This window comes from Pleurodeles waltl, chromosome 1_2, assembly GCF_031143425.1.
Source record: "Pleurodeles waltl isolate 20211129_DDA chromosome 1_2, aPleWal1.hap1.20221129, whole genome shotgun sequence".
Taxonomy (NCBI): Eukaryota; Metazoa; Chordata; class Amphibia; order Caudata; family Salamandridae; genus Pleurodeles; species Pleurodeles waltl.
In genome coordinates this window covers 926,787,427-926,807,992 of record NC_090437.1, presented here as the reverse complement: position 1 = coordinate 926,807,992, position 20,566 = coordinate 926,787,427, and the positions used below count along the sequence as shown (strand labels likewise).

The window sequence follows — 20,566 nt, the reverse complement described above, 5'->3', positions numbered from 1 at the left end:
CCAGCCTCGCTGTGGTGGTCCTTCTTCCACGGAGACGGTGGTAAGGACAGCCACATTAAGCGCTTTGGGGCTTGGCAGATGCCAACCCTCCACAACCCCGCCATTTCGGTCAAACCGCTGCAGCAGGCAGTGAGCACCTCCAACCCTGCAGCAGGCCTCAGCCTGCCGGCTGGATTACAAGGCTGCAAACCGCCAGAATTCTCGTGGCAGTCACTCCGCCACAAAAACCCTGGCAATCACGCACCTGACAACAGGAGTCTTCATTCCTCTCGCCGGCACACACATGCACACATGTACACATCCCCCCCACCCATCCACACACTCACAAACCCCTTCACCCCTTCACGCATGCATGCATTCACACCCATTCAGCATACACATACATGCACTCAGACACCCCGACTCACTCACATTCATCCACACAGACACCCCAACTCACTCACATTCATCAACACAGACAACCCCCACTCACGCACATTCATCAACACAGACACCCCCACTCACTCACATTTATCCACACAGACAACCCCATACACGCACACACACATTCACATTCACTTGCATACACGCATGCATTCACCACCCCCCTCCACAGACACGAACTCACACACACAGGCCCTCCCCCCCCTTCGGATGCATCTTACCTTCTCCGTCGAGGAGGACATCCAGGAGGGGATGGGACTTGGCGGTCTTGCGTAGACTAAGCTTATGGCTGATTGGTGGTTTCTCAGCCAGTAGTTTGTGACCCTGGGTGTGCTGGAAAGTGTGGTTTTCTGTGATTCGTGGCTGCTACTATAAAAGTAGCAAATTAAGAAAGTATAAAATTTGCCTCTGTGTCCTTAATAAAATCATGACGTTCCATCACTACTCTAGATATGAAAATCTGCAAGATCTCGTAAAAGGCCAAGAAATATGACAACGTCTGAGAAGTTGCAATCATTCATTACTCTCAATGAATAGCTGACAACAATATTCAAAATGCTGATTATTTATTATATACTAGTTTTAGCTATTGCAGCACATGCTTCTTTATCACATTACCTTTGTTATCATACTTTCCTTTTTAAAGGTACATTGGTATATATAACATATAACTTATACAATGGATTTTCCACATTTGCATGCATGTTCCTTTCCGTATGAAGTAAAATGTCAGGAATAGTTGCTGAGTAATGACATTTGCTATTGCACTGTATGATGAGTGAACAAATGGCATAATTTATAAACTGCATGCCAGAGATTGTTTTATATTATTTCAGCAAAATTTACAGAACTACTGAGCTGACCAAATCTATGGTTCAGGAAGGGGAAAACAGATAGAGAAATCAATGGTCCAGCAACGTATACAGAACTCCTGTACCATTATCCTCCTGCCAACACCTCCCTTTGAGGAGAAATGCCCTCCCCTGCCCTGCAGATGGCGCTAATTCACACCCCATCTCTCTAGCACACACTCTGTTGTCACAGATGATTAGACATAAATGGAGAAGTTACATTCACTCTTAGACCCAATGCTCTGGCTTGTTCAGTATGTGAAAGCACAAACCTTGTCCCTTGACACTTCACCAAAAGTTTCAATCAATACCCCCACATCTAGACACCATCTAATTTTTTATATCCATTAGCTCTATTTTCTGGCCAGTGTGCCAGGGTGCACGTCTAGGAAAAACAGGCTCTTTACAGATTTTTTCTTGATTGCCACTTTAGGCATTTGATGCCTCCAAGTGATCAACACTACCATCACCCTTCCTTTGAACACCTGGCCTACAATACTAGCTTACATTCGGGTTCAGGTACCAGCTCCAATAATTCCACTATTGTCCTATCAATCGCTGCAGTGGCTGCATCAGTCAGAGCCCCCAGTGGAAAGCCGACCCAGGTGTACGACTCTAGGCTGAGGTTGTCCAACATCTCTACTTCTGTACTCAGTTTCATTAGAATCTCAAACACATTGGTGCTCATTATGACTTTGGCAGTCTTTTCACAAGACCACCGAAGCCGCAGGTGCCAGAAGACTGCCAGTTTTGGTGGTCCGAAGACTGCCACATTATGAGTTATGTTGGATTTTCACCCAGTTACGGGCAGAAATCCGACACTGTCGGCCTGGCGGATGGCGGAAGAGAGGCGTTTCCACCATCAGCAACACCACGCCTTATTATGATAAGTAATACGGCACAGCGGTTTCCTGAACTGCGGTGCGGTGCTGGCAGTGGAAATACCAAGACCCATCCCCTCCCCGACGACCGCCTTGCCGGGACAGGTAGGTGGACCGTCCGAAGGGGGGTGGGAGGGGTATTCTGTGCATGTGTGTGGTGTGTGCGTGCATGTGTAGTGCTATGGGTGTGCGTGAGTGCTTGTGTGTATGTATGTGCGCGTCAAGGGTGTGTGTGACCTAATGGAAGCGGAGGGGAGGGGTGTGTGTCAGGGTGCCAGTGTGTGTGTGTTTGTATTTAGAGGGGTAGGGGGTATCTGTCTAATTGCATGTATGCGTGAAAATGGGGGTGTCTTACTGCATGTTTGTGAGCGAGAGATTGGGGGTGTCTGGATGTATGCATGCAGATGGGGGTGTGTGTCTGCATGTGTGTGGATGAGAGGGTGTCTGCATGTATGCAGTGGAGAAGGGGGTGTGAGTGAGTAGGTGTGTGTAATGGGATGCATGCGAGTGGGGGTGCATGTGTGCAAGTTGGCGAGTGGGTGGGGGTGTGTGTATGCATGCGAGTGAGTGAGGGTGTCTGTGTGCGGTCGGGTGGGAGTGTTTGTATGGAATTGTGAGGATAGGGGTTGTTTGTATGGAAGTGTGAAGATGGAGGTGTGAATGTATGCATGCATGGAGGGGGTGGGAGTGTGCATGAATGCGGAAGGCGGTGCGTATGTGTGAGTGGGGGTGAATGTATGTCAGTGTGAGAGCAGGCGGGGTGTTAGGATGGATGTGTGTGGTGTCTGCGTGTGTGTATGAATACAGGGGGAGTGGGTGTCTGTGTGTGCATTTGTGATTGCATGTATGCCGAGGGGGGTGTTATGTATGAGTGTGTGCATGTTTGTGTGAATGCGGAGGGCGGAAATGGGTGTCTGAGTGCGTGTGTGTGAGTGTATGTGACTGTTTGAGTGCGTGTGAGTGTATAGGTGTTTCTGAGAGCGTGTTTGGGTGTGAGTGTGTGGGGAGTGTATCCAATGCATGGGTGAGTTGGGGTGCGTGAATATTGGTGTGTGGTCGTGTGAGGGTGTGACTCCCAGCGACAGGAAGGACACGAAAATGCTGGTGGTCTGCCGAGTTGTAATACTGGTGGCGGTATTACGGCTACTGCCGGGTCGGAGGTGCTCACCTCTGGCCAGGTGGTCCGACCGCCCTGGTGGTCCGGGCAGCGTTTTGGCAGTTTGGCTTCAGCCAAACCGCCGAAGTCGTAATATGGCAGTCTTTTCCGCCAGCCCAGTGGCAATAAGACTGCCATACTCATAATAAGGGCCAGTTTTGGTCTCTGACATCTGACTGTTCAGTGCATAAGTCTTCAGTTAATTTAAGATCGCTTGACTGCCAACCACTCTGCCTGCCACGTCCTCCACTTTACATAGAGATCTTCATGTACAGCATTGATATCAAGGATCCAGGTCCTCTTTCCTTTTGTCAAATACTAACTCTCCAGATGGTGTTTCCAAATATTTGTTTTGTCCCTATTAGGACCTCGTCCAGGAAGGCTAAAACGTCCTTGCTTTCTTTCTGCTAACTGATCATGATAGTAACCACTGAGCAACATTTTTCTCTATTTATAGCCCCTCCAGAAGAAGAATCACAGCTTTTTGTTTGATATGCTTCTGAGAGCCCACGATTAGGGAAAGTCACTTGCCTTTGATGAGGAAGGTGTTGTTGCAAGTGGCTTTTTGCTGCATTGACGACAGAGGGATCTGTGGCCTGCTTTGCAGGGTTTAGACCATTGGTTTTTCAGCTCTACACCACACCATCATGCTCTCCTTATGTGCTAACAGAACCTTCTGAAACCCTGGTTAAGCCACACAACACTGTGATTGTAAGTTTTTCTGCCAATCTCAGGGTGTGCCAACAAATCCGAGGTCAGTCTCCTCACTCGTCTAAAGTTAGGAAATTTCTATTAAGTGTGCAAGATACTGTACACGAGGAATTAATAAGATTGGAGCCAGCAAGAGCCATTACCCCTGTTGATGCCATAGAGTGATTAGCTCCTGCTTTTGTGGCCAGAACGTTAACTGGAGTCAGATGTCTTTTCATTGGCCTGAGAGGTTTCAGCAAGGAAGTAGTAGTAGATAAGCACCCACTACCTAACTTTTCCGAAATGATGTATACTGTGGTGGGTGGAGTTTTCACTACCCTTCCTCTCTTATCTGCCTACCACCAGATTGCATTACATTACAGTTCTAAAGATCTTATTGTGTTTCTAACTCCCAACGAAGCATATACTTTGTTGAGCATCCCTTTCAGACTTGCATGGGTGGCCTCTGTTTTATAGCGACTTATGGTGTTGATTACTGGTAACACAGAAGGGGTGTGAGGCTTCAGGATGATGTGTTGACACCTGGAGAGACCTGGGAAGAGAGCAAAATAGGATAGTTTTAGTGTACTATAGAAATGTAAGAATGCTGGACTTCCACTGAGTGTAGAGAAATGTCTTTCTGGTAAGGATGAATTTGCAATCTTAACCCCATGGGAACAAAGAAAAAGTAGTCTTCTTCCTCAGAAAGGTCTAATTTTACAGTAAGTTTATAGCCAACGTATTAGGGAAAACTATGAAGGGCTGCAATTTGTGTAAAAACGATGTGGAATTTGCATGGAGTGAAAACTGTGAAATGGAATTCGATCAAGTTAATCAAGATTTAAAAAGCAGGGAGAGAGACTAACAGATGCAAACAGCAAAGCCTTTGGAGCAATACTAGTACAAATTGAAGACAGTGACGAAAATACTATAGATAGTGCTTACTGACCTCTTAACGTGCAAGTATAATTATTCTGTTATTGAGGAGGCACTGACTATAAATTATGCTATAAAGAAATCCAGGCTTTTTGTGAGGCATACCATTCCCTGTGTGGACCACAAGCCCTTAAAAGACATTTGTATGACTAAGGGATTAGACAGTGTATCAGTTGGAAATTGTAAATGGGCGCTGTAGCTGCAGGAATACACATTATCTGTTTGTCTTCTTTTTTTGGGCCCAAAACCATACAGCCACTGTCTTTCTCGTATCGTCCCTGAAAAGAAAACTGGTGAAGGTTTGTTTGATGATGCTGTCTGCTTGGACAAGAGTGTTTGTGTTGTGACAGAGGGCACCATTTCTGAAGATGAGTGGAAACATTAAGTAAGGAAAGATAGTGCCTGTAAAATTATCACTCTATTCATCAAGGATGGCTGGTCGAAGAAAAAAAATTTGGACAAAAATGTCTGCCCGTTCTGGATACTCCGGAAATTTCTGTGCATGATGAGTTAATTTTTGGAGGGGACAGATGTGTAGTTCCCCACAGTATTGTTGATATTGCCAGGCCTTGAAAAATCTATTTACTCACTGACTATGGCGAGTCAAATGTTATCATGGTGAGCTATTTTTATGGCTTACTGACCCTTTCTGTTAAGAGAGCTGGGGCTGGCAATGAGCAGGTGTTCTGTTCATTCAGAAAGTGAATGAGTTGTAAATATGCCTTTATATTTTGTTTTTTTCTTGTCACATTTGCTGGGCATTCAAAGACAGAGCTCAATTGTCCACTCATGTCTTCTTACTAATTGTTACTTATTTTATCATGTAGATTGGTGTTTACTTTTCTTTCACTGACTGCAACGTTAGGGGGTTTTGTAAAGTGAATGACTTACAATTGTGGTGCAGAGAGTGTGAAATGAAGAGCTGAATTATGTCAGTTTTATTTCTCACACACAGCATTTAAATAGCTTGCAAATTAACTTTACAAATATTTTTTTAAATATCACCAGGTTAGAAAGCACATTTTTGTAATTGTAATTTCGTGATGGAAACAATTATTTTAATAGGATCAAATCACAACACTTTACTTAGTGATGGGTATATGAAACATATTTGCTGAAACCCTGTTTCCACGCATTACCATTTGTGTACCATATAGTTTTATCAGTAAAACTGGATGTCAATGGGAAGGTTTATGGCTATTTCAATAGAAAATGTGCTGTCTGCAAATGACAGTGTGCTACCACATCCTGCTTTTGTAATACATTTATTAAAATTGAGAGTTTTAGACATAAACTGAGAAACCTTCCTCCCCTGCCCTGATGACGATTCTATTAGTGAATAAGGAGGAAGTTAGGGGCCTATACGTGAGTTAGATCCTTTTTATAGAGAGCAAATGTATTATATCAAACAAAATAGCTTTTGTGCAGCAGACATACTGAACTCACATGTTTGAATGTGCATTCATATGTGACAAAGAAGAAAAAGGAGACTTGGTGAAATAAAATATTTGCCAGGGGTCACACAATTTTACACCATTTTATGAGTCAAGTAGATTAGTTATGTCACTATACCCTCAGGTCTACTTCTACTTCCTTGTTGAAACCTCTCTGGCCAATGCAAATACGGCTGAAAGTAGTGTGTGTGTGTGTGTGAGTGACATAACATCTGGAGTGGTTGTCCTGCTTCTGGAAACATTTGTTCAGGAGAGGTGAGTAGTCCCCAAAAGTGTTTTTGTTAGACAATGGGGTGTAGGTGTGCTCTAAAGAATTTGACAATGTTCTGTTTAAATTTTACATAAAACATAAGCAACGGTATTGTAACCTCCAGAGTCCAACAGCAACATTGAAAGTTTCATCAAAAATATCAGTGGGTTACCAACTTGCCCGAAATAGTGAGTTTAATCGGAAGAAAGAGTTGCAGAACGGTTTAGTTTCATATCGTCTTACGCCACATACCTCCACTGTCATGTCCCCTTTACGCTTATTAGAGGAGCAACCTTAATTTTCAGTTAGTTCCAGGTTGGAAGGAATGACATAGAGGATGAGTGAACGTTTCGGTAGAAGAAGAATTGAGAAAAAAGGATGGAAAAAATGGTGGAATGGAAGAGGGATTTTGATGTGAGATGTCATAATAAACACTTGGTGCTCACCAGCTCATAAGACAGTATGCATCCTATTTTTCAGTGGGTCTTTAAGGGGTTAACACAACTAACTCAGCAGTCTCCAAGCCTGGCACTCCACAGATCATGCAGACCGGGTAGATGGAAAAAGCCACTGCTCATTTGTGGGCCTATAATGATCAACACCCTTAGTTCCATCAGCAGTGCACCACTTGTCCACATTGTTTAGCTGTATTCAGCAGGATCATAGCACCCAAGTTATTCCTGTCGCAGAGCAACTTAGGTTGTGTATGATCTAATGGGTCAGTTTAAAACAACCACTTCCAATATCAAGATTAATTCCATGCTGCGTACTATTACACCGCATAATTACTTGGAAGTCTATAAAACGGACTTTTAAACACACTTTGGCCCTGATTATGTGCTGCGCTGGAGGTCGGTCCGATGCCAAAGCAGGGGTTCGGCCTCCACATTACAACCGTGGCTGAGCCGCCATGGTCCAACCGCCGGCACCACCAGCTGCCAGCCTGGGGGTGCTGGCAGTCTCAATCCGCCAGGACAGTGCTGCGTGGATGCTGGCAGAAAGGAGGTGCCATGGGCAGTGCAGGGACCCCCATAAACAGTCCCATTGCGAAAAGAGCGACGGGTGCTGTCGCACCTGACGCAACACGACATTGCCGCTGGCTCGATTAGGAGCTGGCGTCAATGTTGTGGTGTGGTTCCCGCTGGGCCAGGGGGCGGAAACACTGTTTCCACCCACCAGCCCAAAAGGAAACTCTTCATAGGTTCTGCGGAGGGACGGGCGCATATGTGGTCATCCTGAAGCAGGAGCCTGCCGCCTCCCAAAGTCAAAATGAGAGCTTTTATGTTTAAAGTAAATTGTAGGCAAGTGAGAAGCAGATCAAGGAAAGCGGTAGCTAATACAGCAGTCATCATATCAATGAATAATTTCCCTTTAGTTTGTTTATTTTCTTCCAACAGAAGTTCCTCCATCATTATCCAAAGGTTGGATGAAATTATGCTGGTGGATTGCACTCTGGACTCACACATCTTCAAATCAGTCCCTCTGGACTGATGTTCTACAAATAGTAGAAAAGCAAAGAAAAATTACTAAAGGAACAATAAAGATACTAGAACAATCATTCATTCTCTGTGTTTTGCGGGCTGTTGTATGTGTACGCACAACCTGGTTGTTAGGTTTATTAAACTACTGAGCAAAACCAAAGTGCACATTTTGACATTACACTTGCAGGTTTGTGAATACCCAAAAGGTTGCCAAATTTGTCAACTTGTGCAAGTGCTCCCACCCTGTAATGTTCTGAAACCTCCCTTGCTGGCATAAGTGCCTGAGAAATTGTAGGATGCTAAAGCACATTTAAGAAGGTGATCTACACCTATCATTTTTTTCTTTAAATTTGTTTGTTGCTTTTAAAATATTTCAAACATTTCAAATACACTCTCATCAGGGATACAGTGTCTAATAATATTACATCTTCAACAGAGGTTTACTACATGACAATAAATGCAGATGATCAGCAGTGCGGATTAGGCCAGATGAGACACTGCTGAAGAGAAGGGCATGTGAAGGTTCAGCCCCCAGCCTTATCTTCACCTCTGAACTGGTAGCGCTGAGACAGGATGACTTAGTTCTGGGTCTTGGGCACTCGCACACTGAATCTGCAGACAGGCCCTCGCTCGGCTCACCTTCAGCATGTCTGCAGTGACCAGCGGCTTAACATCGCCCAGGGCTCCAGCATTATGGGGCCATACAGCGCAAAGGTAGGCCGTACCAGAGTGAGCCGGCCACAGTGCGCTCATTTGTGTGGCCCCCAGCTCTTCTGTGTCAAGCTGGTGGGCCTGATCACCCCCAGTAGGTTTTGAGGCTGCTGGGCTCCGATGTTACAGGGCTGCACCCTGGTGCACTCGTCCTAATGACGGCGAGCAGTGGGTCCCAGCGGCGCCTCAGCCCACGCCAGCCCTTTCGGATCAGTCAGGAATCCTTAGGCGGGCCAGGCCCCGCTGTGGCCTGGTCAGTAGGCCTTGCTTGCTCACCCCGTATAGGTGGCCAGGTCATCCCCCCTGTGCATAATAGAGGGAGAAGGATCTTTATGGCAGCAGGAGAGTCTGGGGAACACGATGCAGGCATGAGTGGCGCCTGATGCTCCAAGGAAACAGGATTAATGAAGGATGATGAGATTTTTACTGCAGAGCCTCCTCAGAGAGCATCCGCCATCTTGGCCTTGCTAGCCTTGCCTCTGCGTTCTACACCTATGATTCAACTTTCTGGAAATTCTCACAGTATTCCAGGAGTATTCTTGGAAAGCTGCAACTGAGTCAACTGCCCAGGAGTAAGAGCGAACAAGTGTAAACATTTTTTGCATAAGTGCTCACTTATGAAATTATGCAGTGTTTGAAAAATAATTAAGAGAGTGTAAATCCAGTTAAGAAGGTAATCTACACCTAAAGATTACATACTTTTCCAACCTTCTGGGAATTCTCACAGAATTCCAAGAGTACTCTTAGAGAGCTGAAACGGAATAACCTGCCCTGGAGTAAAAAGAAATGTAAACATTTACTCGACTGGAAATGTAGCAAGCCCATACTTCAGCATGCATAAATGTAACAGATAAGATATTTGCATATTTAAACTTTTGTAATTTCCCAGTGGGGGAAATATTTTACCCTTTAAAAAGCCCTTTGTTCTAAATCTCCAACAATTATTGGTTTCCCCTCGCTGAAAAAACACAAATACCCTGTCTCTGGCAAGAGCAAGTCTTGCGTTGTTCTCAAGGTGGGAAACTACCTACAAATGTTAGAGAATATCCACAAAGTAGCCAATTTCTGAGTATTTGCTAACTTTTGCAGGTGTTCCTATCATGAAATGGCCTCGCACTTCCCATGTTGGCATAAAAGCTCACTTATAAAATTATATAAAAATATGCTGTGCTTAAGAAATTTTAGAAGTGCGTATGTCCATTTAAGAAGACAAAACCACATCATTAAATATGTGACATAGGACTACAAGTCATACCATGTAAATGCTGCACACCTAAGTTCGTTCAAGTTTGCTAATCAAACCCCACAATATTATTTATATAATAATTTTTTTATTTGATCTATGTTGTAAACAAATTAAAACCTCAAGAAACCAATGTGCTCAGAATTGTAGGGTGTGCCTAATTTGACCCTCAGCCGAAAATGTAAATGTAACCTGAGGCAAATGTAAGTTACTGAACGACACCATGTATCCAAGTGCAGCGTGCTTCATTTATTTTACTAACCTAATGAGTGATAGGGGTTGTGGTCTTAACTCACTTCAGTTGAGCGGACACACCTGAATGGACTTAGTTGTAAATAAAAAGGGCCTGGACTGTAGCATTGCATCCTTGGTGACAATGTCATCTAGTAACCTTATACTAGTGGAAACTGCATTATTGCAGAGAATGTTATCTGATGCTTTCTCACTCCCCCATGGAATGGATACTATGTATCCCCTTTCCAAGATGACCTTTTCTAATGCGATGGAGAGTGAGGCTGACTTCGAAGTGAGGGCCCCATGATGCAAATTTGGCACTGGCGCAAAAAACACAACTAAATTCATGCAACCTCCCTTCTGATGTTTGTGTAACAGGGAACGGAGCAAACAGACTCTTCTCACGTCAAAGGCGATAAAAAAATACAAAGAGTTTGTGAAACCCTTGCAAAAAACATATATGACGCATCTTTGGTTTTAAAACATTTTATATATGTGAAAATAATAATTTTGCTGAATCTTAAATCAAAAAGGGAACTATTTGACTTTATCAATAAACTTAGTTTATTAGTTTGAGGTGTCACGTTCGACACGTGGAACACATGTATTTACTTCATGTCCTATTAAGTAAATGCAGCAAAAATAATACGTAATGAATTCTGGGCTTTGCTGTAGTGCAAATCAGTTTTTGTTCCATGTATTGCTTAGTAGCAGTACAGATGATGCAAAATGTTTTTGCTCCATTTGGGTTGACCATTATATAGTCTTGAACATTCATTCCCCCACACGTTTGAAGAGATTGTGATGATCGCAACAAACACATTTATGTTTCAGTAATGCCATGAATTGCTTAGTTGGTAATTGAATAACTGAGACTCTCAAAATCAAAGGGGCGGTACACCTATGCTCTGAAGAGGGACGCTGACAATAATTTTTAATAATAAAGATTCCTACACAATATTCAGGGGTAAAAAGACTTAGCAATAAAGTTACTGCATGTTTTACTACACTATTGTACGGTATTACTACTAGTGATTTAGCACATGTCTGTAAGTCCGCAGTAATTATAGGATTGGGCAAATGATACTGATATTGCACATGTCTACCATCGCTGCACAGCTCTTAATTAACTCACACATTGCACAAGATAGTTCCTTTGACATGCACCCCTAAGCAGCCAACTGCATCCTACTGCTTAGAAGACTCTGAGAGAATAGCAAAATACCAGATGTGTTTGATACAGTCAGCTTCAAGGCGCCTTTGGCAGCTTTAGTGTTAAACAATATTAGTAAACAAGATAAGCTAAACAGTGTGAGAGGCTATAGGGCTATTTCCTGCTGCAGCTGTATTAAATCCCCATGTAAGTGGTTAAACGCCGGGCACCCTCGTGGCTGACTGATTGCAGCAGAATGATGAGAACATGCACAAATACCAGAGAGCGGGAGAGGGTGGCAGAGCGAATCAGACAGCACTTGGCTGGAAGGTGGAAGGCCTGGCCTTCATGGTGACGGATTTTAAGGAGTACCACCAGCCATGCCAAGTGTACCAAACAATCCCATCGTCCGTCTTTGCTGTGTACGGGCCTTTGTAGTAGAAGCCATTCAAGTTGGCAGCGTGGCACCTGGAGGAGTAATAAGAGAAAATACATAAAGTTAGTCACATGTCGACGCCATGTTTTAATTGTAAAAAGTGGTCCTGGCAAGTTTCTGGGTTTTTATAATTCATTGATTCCAAAGAACGTGCCTGCAAAGAGAAGCAAAGGGGAGCTCTGGGCACATTTTGAAGACACTGGATTTTCAAATTCTACAACACTTGGTACCTCCTTAGGTGAGTTGACACGTGAGTCACAGGCGGCACATTACGGACACAACCAGCGGTCATAGGCGCTGCGTGTCTGGAGGAGGCGCAAACTAGACTAGTCCCACTGGAAGATGGTTTGTGAAGGCCCAGGACCGCTGCTGGCACCTCTATCACTTTTTCAGCCCCCCGAGGTTATTTGCAGGAGGCAAAAAAGGGGAAGAGGGAAAGCATTAAGAGGGAGAAGAGATGGGAGAGAAGGAGCGAGACAGAGAATGAATGGATGAAACACAGAGAGACACAGAGGTGGGAAAGGGAACAGGGATTCTTTAAATATTTTTGCCAGGACTTCTTTTGATTCCCCACCTGGCTATGACTGCATTCTTATTTGTTAAACTACCTCTCCTAATCTATACATTCTGAGAAGGCTGACTAGGTTACCTTACAGAATGCATTGTTTCTTCATTTTGAGAATTTGACTTCATTATAAAAGGTAGTTTTCACCTACCCTCACTCACTAATCACCCTTTCTGCAAGCTGTGGTGCCAGTGTTCTATGGCAGACCTTAAGGGCAGAATCAGTCACACAGTTTGTCTATTTCATGGTTGCCTTTTGCCTTAACACAGCAGGTGCGGGTAAGGGCTGTTCCCTGGAGTACTGAAGGTGCGCATTAGCCATGGGCCCAGTAAATAAGAACGTGACATATTAAATCTGGGCTCCCATCATAGTGCGTTTCTGAGAAGTCTGTAATACAAATTCACAACACAGTAATATATAGTATTCATGTCCACATCAGGACGTTAAGGCAACAAAGGAAACAAAGGGGGTCATTCTGACCTCGGCGGTAAAAGCCGCTTACCGCCGGTCAGAAGGCCGCCACAATACCGCCACGGCCGCGGTCAGCCGCCACGGACATTCTGACCCACAACTGCGAAACCTCCAAAAATCCGCCCTCCACTGCAGTCCGCCACATCAGCGGCCAGCGGTAAACTGGAGAAGACCAAACCTCCACCGCCACGCCAACAGAAATACGCCCATCCCATTATGACCCGCAAATCCACGCGGCGGTCATTCAACCGCGGTATTCCATTGGCGGTACACACCGCCGCGGTCAAAATACACACACCTTTACAAACCCCTACCACATTGGACAATTTGAAAGGCACACACCTGAAACACATACACACACCACTCCCACACATCCAATACCATATAAAACACACACCCACATCACCCACAAACCCCTACCAACAAAAACCAGAGACGAAGGAGAGAGAGACACATCAGAGAATAGATAGCCAGACACACAGAGGCACACCACAACATCACACACACCACATAGAAGCACAAAGCACCACACACCAAAACACACATCATCACATACACCACCCCACACCTCATACACACCACCCCATGGCACCACAAAGGCACCCACGCTTTTCGGACCAAGAACTCCGGGTCATGGTGGAGGAAATCATAAGAGTGGAACCCCAGCTCTTCGGATCACAGGTTCAGCACACCACCATAGCAAGGAAGGTGGAGCTCTGGCAGCGGATCGTGGACAGGGTCAACGCGGTGGGACAGCATCCCAGAAATCGAGAGGACATCCGCAAACGATGGAACGACCTACGGGGGAAGGTGCGTTCGATGGTCTCGCGACACAACATCGCAGTGCAGAAGACTGGCGGGGGACCCCCACCCACTCCACCCGAATTCACAACATGGGAGCAAGAGGTACTAAACATCCTGCATCCTGATGGCCTCGCTGGAGTACACGGAGGAATGGACTCTGGTAAGTACAAGGCCAACCACTTCACCCCCCCCCAGCATGCTAACCCCCACCCTCACCCCCAACCCCCCAGCACACATCCTCCCTGAGAATGTCTCTCCAGCACAACCCACCCAACACCAACCCCTGCATGCCATCCCCAAACTATGGACACCCATCACCTAAGCATGACCAGTGCACATACCCATCCCCCCCCCCACAAAACACCCTCACAACACCTCCCCCAAGGGAATGCCAGCACTGGGGGACAAGGGCACCCATAAAACGCAAGCTAATGCACACACAGAAACAATAACCATACCCTCTTACCCCATGCAGGACCCGAACGACAACACACCGGTCAGGAGGGACCAGAAATGTCCATCCCACCCCCGGAACAGGCCCCTAGTGATGACAGCATCTCTGTCGACCTGGAACCTGACGACCAGCCCGGACCATCGGGGACCTCTGGGCAGTCGGTTCCCCTCACCCAGACACAGGCCACTGCAGACCCAACCCCCTCTGGGAACAACAGCACAGCTCCCACCCAGCGGGCCCATGCCTCTGTCTCTAGGACAGGTCAAGCAGCGGTGTGTCTACCACTACAGGGCCCCCAGGGTAACCCACCAACCCAACAACAACAGGGACCTGGGGGCAGTGGGAGTGGGCACACCGTCCAGGGGACAGAGGCCCAGGGAAACAGGGCAACTCGGAGGGCTGCTGTGCGACAGGGGGGGGAGGAGAGGCCCAGGGAACCCACTCTCCAAGAGGCCCTCACCACCATCATGGCAGCCTACCACCACTCACAAGAGACGATGGCGACGGTACTGGCCAGGTTCCAGGAGATCCAGGCACAGCAGGAGCAACGCTACATGGGGTTCAGCGACCAACTCACCAACATCTCAACCGCTATGGGGAGCATAGTCCAGGCCCTGAACCGTATAGAGGACACGTTTCGGGACCATGTGGCATCACACAGGGCCCCTGTCACTAGCCAGGAACAGGAACAGCCAACCACCTCCGCCGGCGCTAGTGGACAGGAGGCCCCACCACAGCGACAGCCCACCAGAACCCCACCTCCTGCTGAACAACAACCACCCCGCAAAAGGAGCCTGAGATCAAAGAAACCGACAGAGTAGGATGTCAAGACCCCCGCCAGCATCACATACCCCCTGAAGTCCTCCCACTGTTCCACATTGCCACCCTGTCAAACCTTGAACTGCCCCTGCTCCATCCTGCCACAGGCATATGGACAATGCACCTGTGAGACTGAGAACTGGACTCTGCCATGGACATTACTCCACCCCCACCCATCACTGTTTCACTATCATGTACCAATATCTATGCACTAATAATAAATCACACATTGCACTGAAATCAATCAGGACTCAGCCTGTCTTATTTACAAATGTATGACACATTACATATCAATTACGTATTTTTAACATTGTGAATTACACATACCGAGGTAACTTAGCATTAGTCCATGGGCCAACCAAGCCGAGGTCACGCAGTGGCTCATACAGCACAGAAAAGGGAAGGGAAAATCAAACATCATGTTTATAGTTCTGGGGGGAAATCGACAAAGTTGAGATGCAGGAGGCTTTCAGGAAATGTAAAATGGCATGGGTGATTATTACCTGTGTGCTACTGGAAATACTGTTCTATTACTCTGTCCCTGTTGTCTGAGTCGTCCTCTGAGTCTTTCTCCTCTTCACTCTCCGCAGGCTCCACAGCTGCTTCAACACCACCATCTGCACCATCCTCCTGCAGGAAAGGAACCTGACGTCGCAATGCCAGATTGTGAAGCATACAGCAGGCCACGATGATGTGGCACACCTTCTTTGGTGAGTACATCAGGGATCCCCCTGTCATATGCAGGCACCTAAACCTGGCCTTCAGGAGGCCAAAGGTCCTTTCGATGATCCTCCTAGTTCGCCCATGGGCCTCATTGTACCGTTCCTCTGCCCTGGTCCGGGGATTCCTCACTGGGGTCAGTAGCCAAGGCAGGTTGGGGTAACCAGAGTCACCTATTAGCCACACACGTTGTCTATGTAGCTGCTCCATCACATAGGGGATACTGCTATTTCGCATAACATACGCGTCATGCACTGACCCTGGGAACTTGGCATTTACATGGGAGATGTACTGGTCAGCCAAACAGACCACCTGGACATTCATCGAATGATAACTTTTTCTGTTTCTGTACACCTGCTCATCGTCTTTTGGGGGTACCAAAGCCACATGGGTCCCATCAATGGCACCAATGATGTTGGGGATATGTCCAAGGGCATAGAAATCACCCTTCACTGTAGGCAAGTCACCCTCCTCTGGGAAAATGATGTAGCTCCGCATGAGTTTCATCAGGGCAGACAACACTCTGCTCAAAATCTTAGAAAACATAGGCTGAGACATTCCAGATGACATGGCCACTGTTGTCTGGAATGACCCACTTGCCAAAAAATGGAGGACTGACAAAACCTGCACCAGAGGGGGAATCCCTGTGGGTTGGCGGATGGGGGACATCAGGGCTGGCTCCAGCTGGGCACACAGTTCATGGATAGTGGCACGGTCAAGTCTGTATCGAAGTATTTTATGGCGTTCTTCCATTGTCGACAGGTCCACCAGCGGTAGGTACACGCGAGGATTCGTCCTTCTCCTCGCAAGTCCCAGCGGACGGTGCCTAGGAAGGACAACATGGAGCACAGAGTCAGGCAAACCACAGGTACGTACAGACAGCTTGCACAGTTAAAGAATGGCAATGGGTTGAAAGGCGTGTATGTGTGGCAATGCAAGGCCTAGGCCTGTGTGTCGCAGTCAAAATTAAGCCATGTAGGCCCTTGAAATGGCGGCTGCCTGACCTGTGAAGTGGGACAATGGGATGTGAGGTCAATGCGCTGGCGGGGCACACCGTGGCGGTAGGCGGTCGAAGACCGCGGCGCAAACGCGCATTGGTTAACATTGAACCCTATGGGTTTCAGGAGCCAATGACGATGTGCGCCGGCGGTACGCACTGCCGCGGTACGCACCGCCGCGGGCGTGAGCGCCATTTCCTAGCTGATTGATCACTCGAGACCTGATCATCCACAGGAGAGGACCTATACTGCAAGTGCTGCTGTGACCTCGGTCTGGAAGTGACAATGGCTGCTGCGACTGGGGAAAGGGCCCCTGTCTTCACGTCTGAAGAGTTGGAGAAGCTCGTGGATGGGGTCCTCCCCCAGTATGCGCTACTCTACGGTCCTCCAGACCAACAAGTGAGTACACCGGGTGCACATGGAATGGGCTATGCCTGTGTGGATTGGGGTGGATGTAAGTTGGTGGGGTGGGGGGCGAATGAGGAGTGCAACGCACGACAGATGAGACCATGTGCCATATGGCAAAGTTGGTGGGGGGGGGCCAATCACATCTAACATGCAGGTCATTGATGATTTCCTCCTTTCCACCCTGTACATGTCAAATAGGTCAGCGCCCATCAGAAGATCGAGATTTGGCGTGCCATCGCCAAGGAAGTCCGGAACTTGGGGGTCCACAACAGACGGGGCACCCACTGCCGCAAGAGGTGGGAGGACATCCGCCGCGGAACAAGGAAGACCGCAGAAACACTGCTGGGGATGGCCTCCCAACCTAGGAGGGGTGCCAGTCGCACCATGACCCCCCTGATGTCCCGGATCCTGGCGGTGGCCTACCCTGAATTGGATGGGCGCTTTAAGACATCACAGCAGACACAAGGGGGTGAGTATCAGCACATTCTCCTATCTTTCTGCGCAGTGGAGGTGCCTGGGTGGGGGAGGAGGGCTGTGGGTGACATTAGGCCAGGGCGCTTTCTGTAGTGTAGTCCTCTCCCTTAGGCATGGCCCTGTGCCCCCGGCCCCCACCTCTGTAGGGTGACAAGTACAGCCATTGATGGTCCAGCATCACCCATGTGCGCGTTTGACGTCTCTTGGCCTGTTGTCCTAGTCAGTAGTACTGAGTAGTGTACCCCGAATGCGCGGCTTAGTGCATGAGGCTCCTGTGTCTGTCCTCTCCGCCAACGGTGTTGACATTGCATGCACTCAACCTGGTCTTCTTTTTTCTCCCCCCACCCTTTCTCTTCATCTTCTTGTGCATGTGTGCATTAGCATCATCAGGCGGAGGAGATTTGGCATCGGAGCACGAGGGAGCTGCAGGACACAAGGCCCCGGTGGGCCCAGGAACAGACACCGAGGGCACCAGTGATCCGGAGGGCGAGGGGAGCACCACGACGGGGACCGCTGGTGAGAGCAGCGACAGCGACACGTCCTCAGATGGGAGCTCCCTAGCGGTGGCGGCAACATCCGGGCCCCCCGCCTCTACAGGTACAGCCGCCACCCAGCGCACCAGCACCGCCCTCCCAGCAGCCCCTCAGCCTACGCTCCGTGCCCGCTCGCCCAGGAAGGCACGCGTCTCCTTCGCCCCAGGCACCTCAGCCCCTGCCCCTGTTGCCCCTGCTGCCCTCAGTGCGGAGCTCATTGACCTGGTGAGGACGCTCATTGTTGGGCAGACGACCCTTTTGAATGCCATCTAGGGTGTGCAAAGGGAGGTGCAACAGAGCAATGCGTACCTGGAGGGCATTCATTCGGGTCAGGCTGCCCATCAACGAGCGTTCACTGCTCTGGCCTCAGCACTGACGGCAGCCATTGTCCCTGTTTCCAGCCTCCCTCTTCTTACTGCCTCCAGCCTGTCTCTGTCTCCTGTTCCTCAGCCTATCCCATCCACACCATCAGACCAGCCTGCACACACCTCAACACCCAAGGGCAGCTCATCCAGACACAAGCACCACAGATCCCACAAACACTCACCCAAGCAACACCCAGATGCAGACATTCCAACAGTCACTGCCACCCCTGTGTCCCCCTCCTCCTCGTCTCCCTCCTCCCTCCCTGTGACGTCTACACTCACACCTGCATGCACCCCAACATCAGCCAGTGCTTCCATCACCACCACACCCTCCAGTACAGTCCACACTCGTGCAGTCACCACCCCCACTGCCATTTACACGTCCCCTGTGTCCTCTCCCACTGTGTCAGTCACCCCCTCTTCCAAGACACACAAACGCAGGCAGACACCCACCCAACAGCCATCCACCTCACATCAGCCTACAGCACCAGCACCTTCACCCAATGACAGCCCACCTGACTCTCCTACAACCACATCCTCTTCCTCCACTCCCATCACCACTTCTCCTACCCTTTACCTTGGACCTAAAAAGCTTTTCCTGGCTAATCTTGACCTCTTTCCCTCCGATGAGCTCCCCCCTCCATCTGCAAAGAGTCCCAAGAGCACCGCAGCCACCACCAGCCCAGCTTCGAGTGTCACTGTTGTGCATGGGTTCTGGAGTCCACCCTTTGCCAGCAGTGACACATCGATCAGCAGCAAGGACACGTCCAGCCCCTCCCCCGGCAAGACGACCCGCAAAAACAAGGGCCGCCGTGCGAGGACTGACAGGGCTGCCCCCAAGGAGCAATGTGCGGCCACTTCACCAGCCACACCATCTAGGGGAGGCAAGGGGCCGAGAGCCCCATCAAAGGAGCGGAAGGGCAGCAGGAGCGCGGAGAAGGTGGACCCCACATGTCACATCCCAGCTGGGAAGGAGGACACTAAAGAGGCCAGGAGTCCGTCCCCGAAGGGTCCAGAAACGTCACGATCCGAGGGCGACTGAGCAGGGAGTCCAGGCCAGGTCTGGCTCCCTTGACCTGCTGGATGAGCACCGCTGAACAGGGCCCGCCGTGGAGAAGAGCACCTCTGAACAGGGCCCCACCGTGAAGATAGGCACAGCTGAACAGGGCCCGCCGTGGAGAAGAGCACCGCTGAACAGGGCCCGCGGTGCAGAAGAGCACCGCTGAACAGGGCCCCGCCGTGAAGATAGGCACCGCTGAACAGGGCCCGCCGTGGAGAAGAGCACCGCTGAACAGGGCCCGCGGTGCAGAAGAGCACCGCTGAACAGGGCCCCGCCGTGAAGATAGGCACCGCTGAACAGGGCCCGCCGTGGAGAAGAGCACCGCTGAACAGGGCCCGCGGTGCAGAAGAGCACCGCTGAACAGGGCCCGCCGTGGAGAAGAGCACCGCTGAACAGGGCCCGCCGTGGAGAAGAGCACCGCTGAACAGGGCCCGCGGTGCAGAAGAGCACCACTGAACAGGGCCCCGCCGTGAAGATAGGCACCGCTGAACAGGGCCCGCCGTGGAGAAGAGCAACGCTGAACAGGGCCCGCGGTGCAGAAGAGCACCGCTGAAGAGGGCCCCGCCGTGAGGATAGGCACCGCTGAAGAGGGCCCCGCCGTGAAGATAAGCACCGCTGAAGAGGGCCCCGCCGTGAAGATAGGCACCGCTGAAGAGGGCCCCGCCATCTCAAGCACCGCTCCGCTGGGCACCGCCGTCTCAAGCACCGCTCCGCTGGGCACCGCCGTCTCAAGCACCGCTCCGCTGGGCCCTTCTTCTCAAGCACCGCTCCGCTGGGCCCTTCATCTCAAGCACCGCTCCGCTGGGCCCCGCCGTCTCAAGCAACGCTCCGCTGGGCCCTTCATCTCAAGCACCGCTCCGCTGGGCACCGCCGTCTCAAGCACCGCTCCGCTGGGCCCTTCTTCTCAAGCACCGCTCCGCTGGGCCCTTCATCTCAAGCACCGCTCCGCTGGGCCCCGCCATCTCAAGCACCGCTCCGCTGGGCCCTTCATCTCAA

The 20,566-nt window shown here is 49.2% G+C and overlaps 1 protein-coding gene across 1 annotated transcript in view; it reads right to left on the bottom strand.

The window, feature by feature from the left end:
- Positions 1-978: 978 nt before the first annotated feature.
- The window catches only part of FGL1 (fibrinogen like 1), a 251,440-nt gene continuing 231,852 nt past the window's right edge, over positions 979-20,566 (bottom strand). Inside the window, exon 8 of the mRNA XM_069200364.1 lies at positions 979-11,931. Coding sequence (XP_069056465.1) covers positions 11,772-11,931 — 160 coding nt within the window. The 3' untranslated portion in view covers positions 979-11,771. The remainder of the gene's footprint in view (positions 11,932-20,566) is intronic.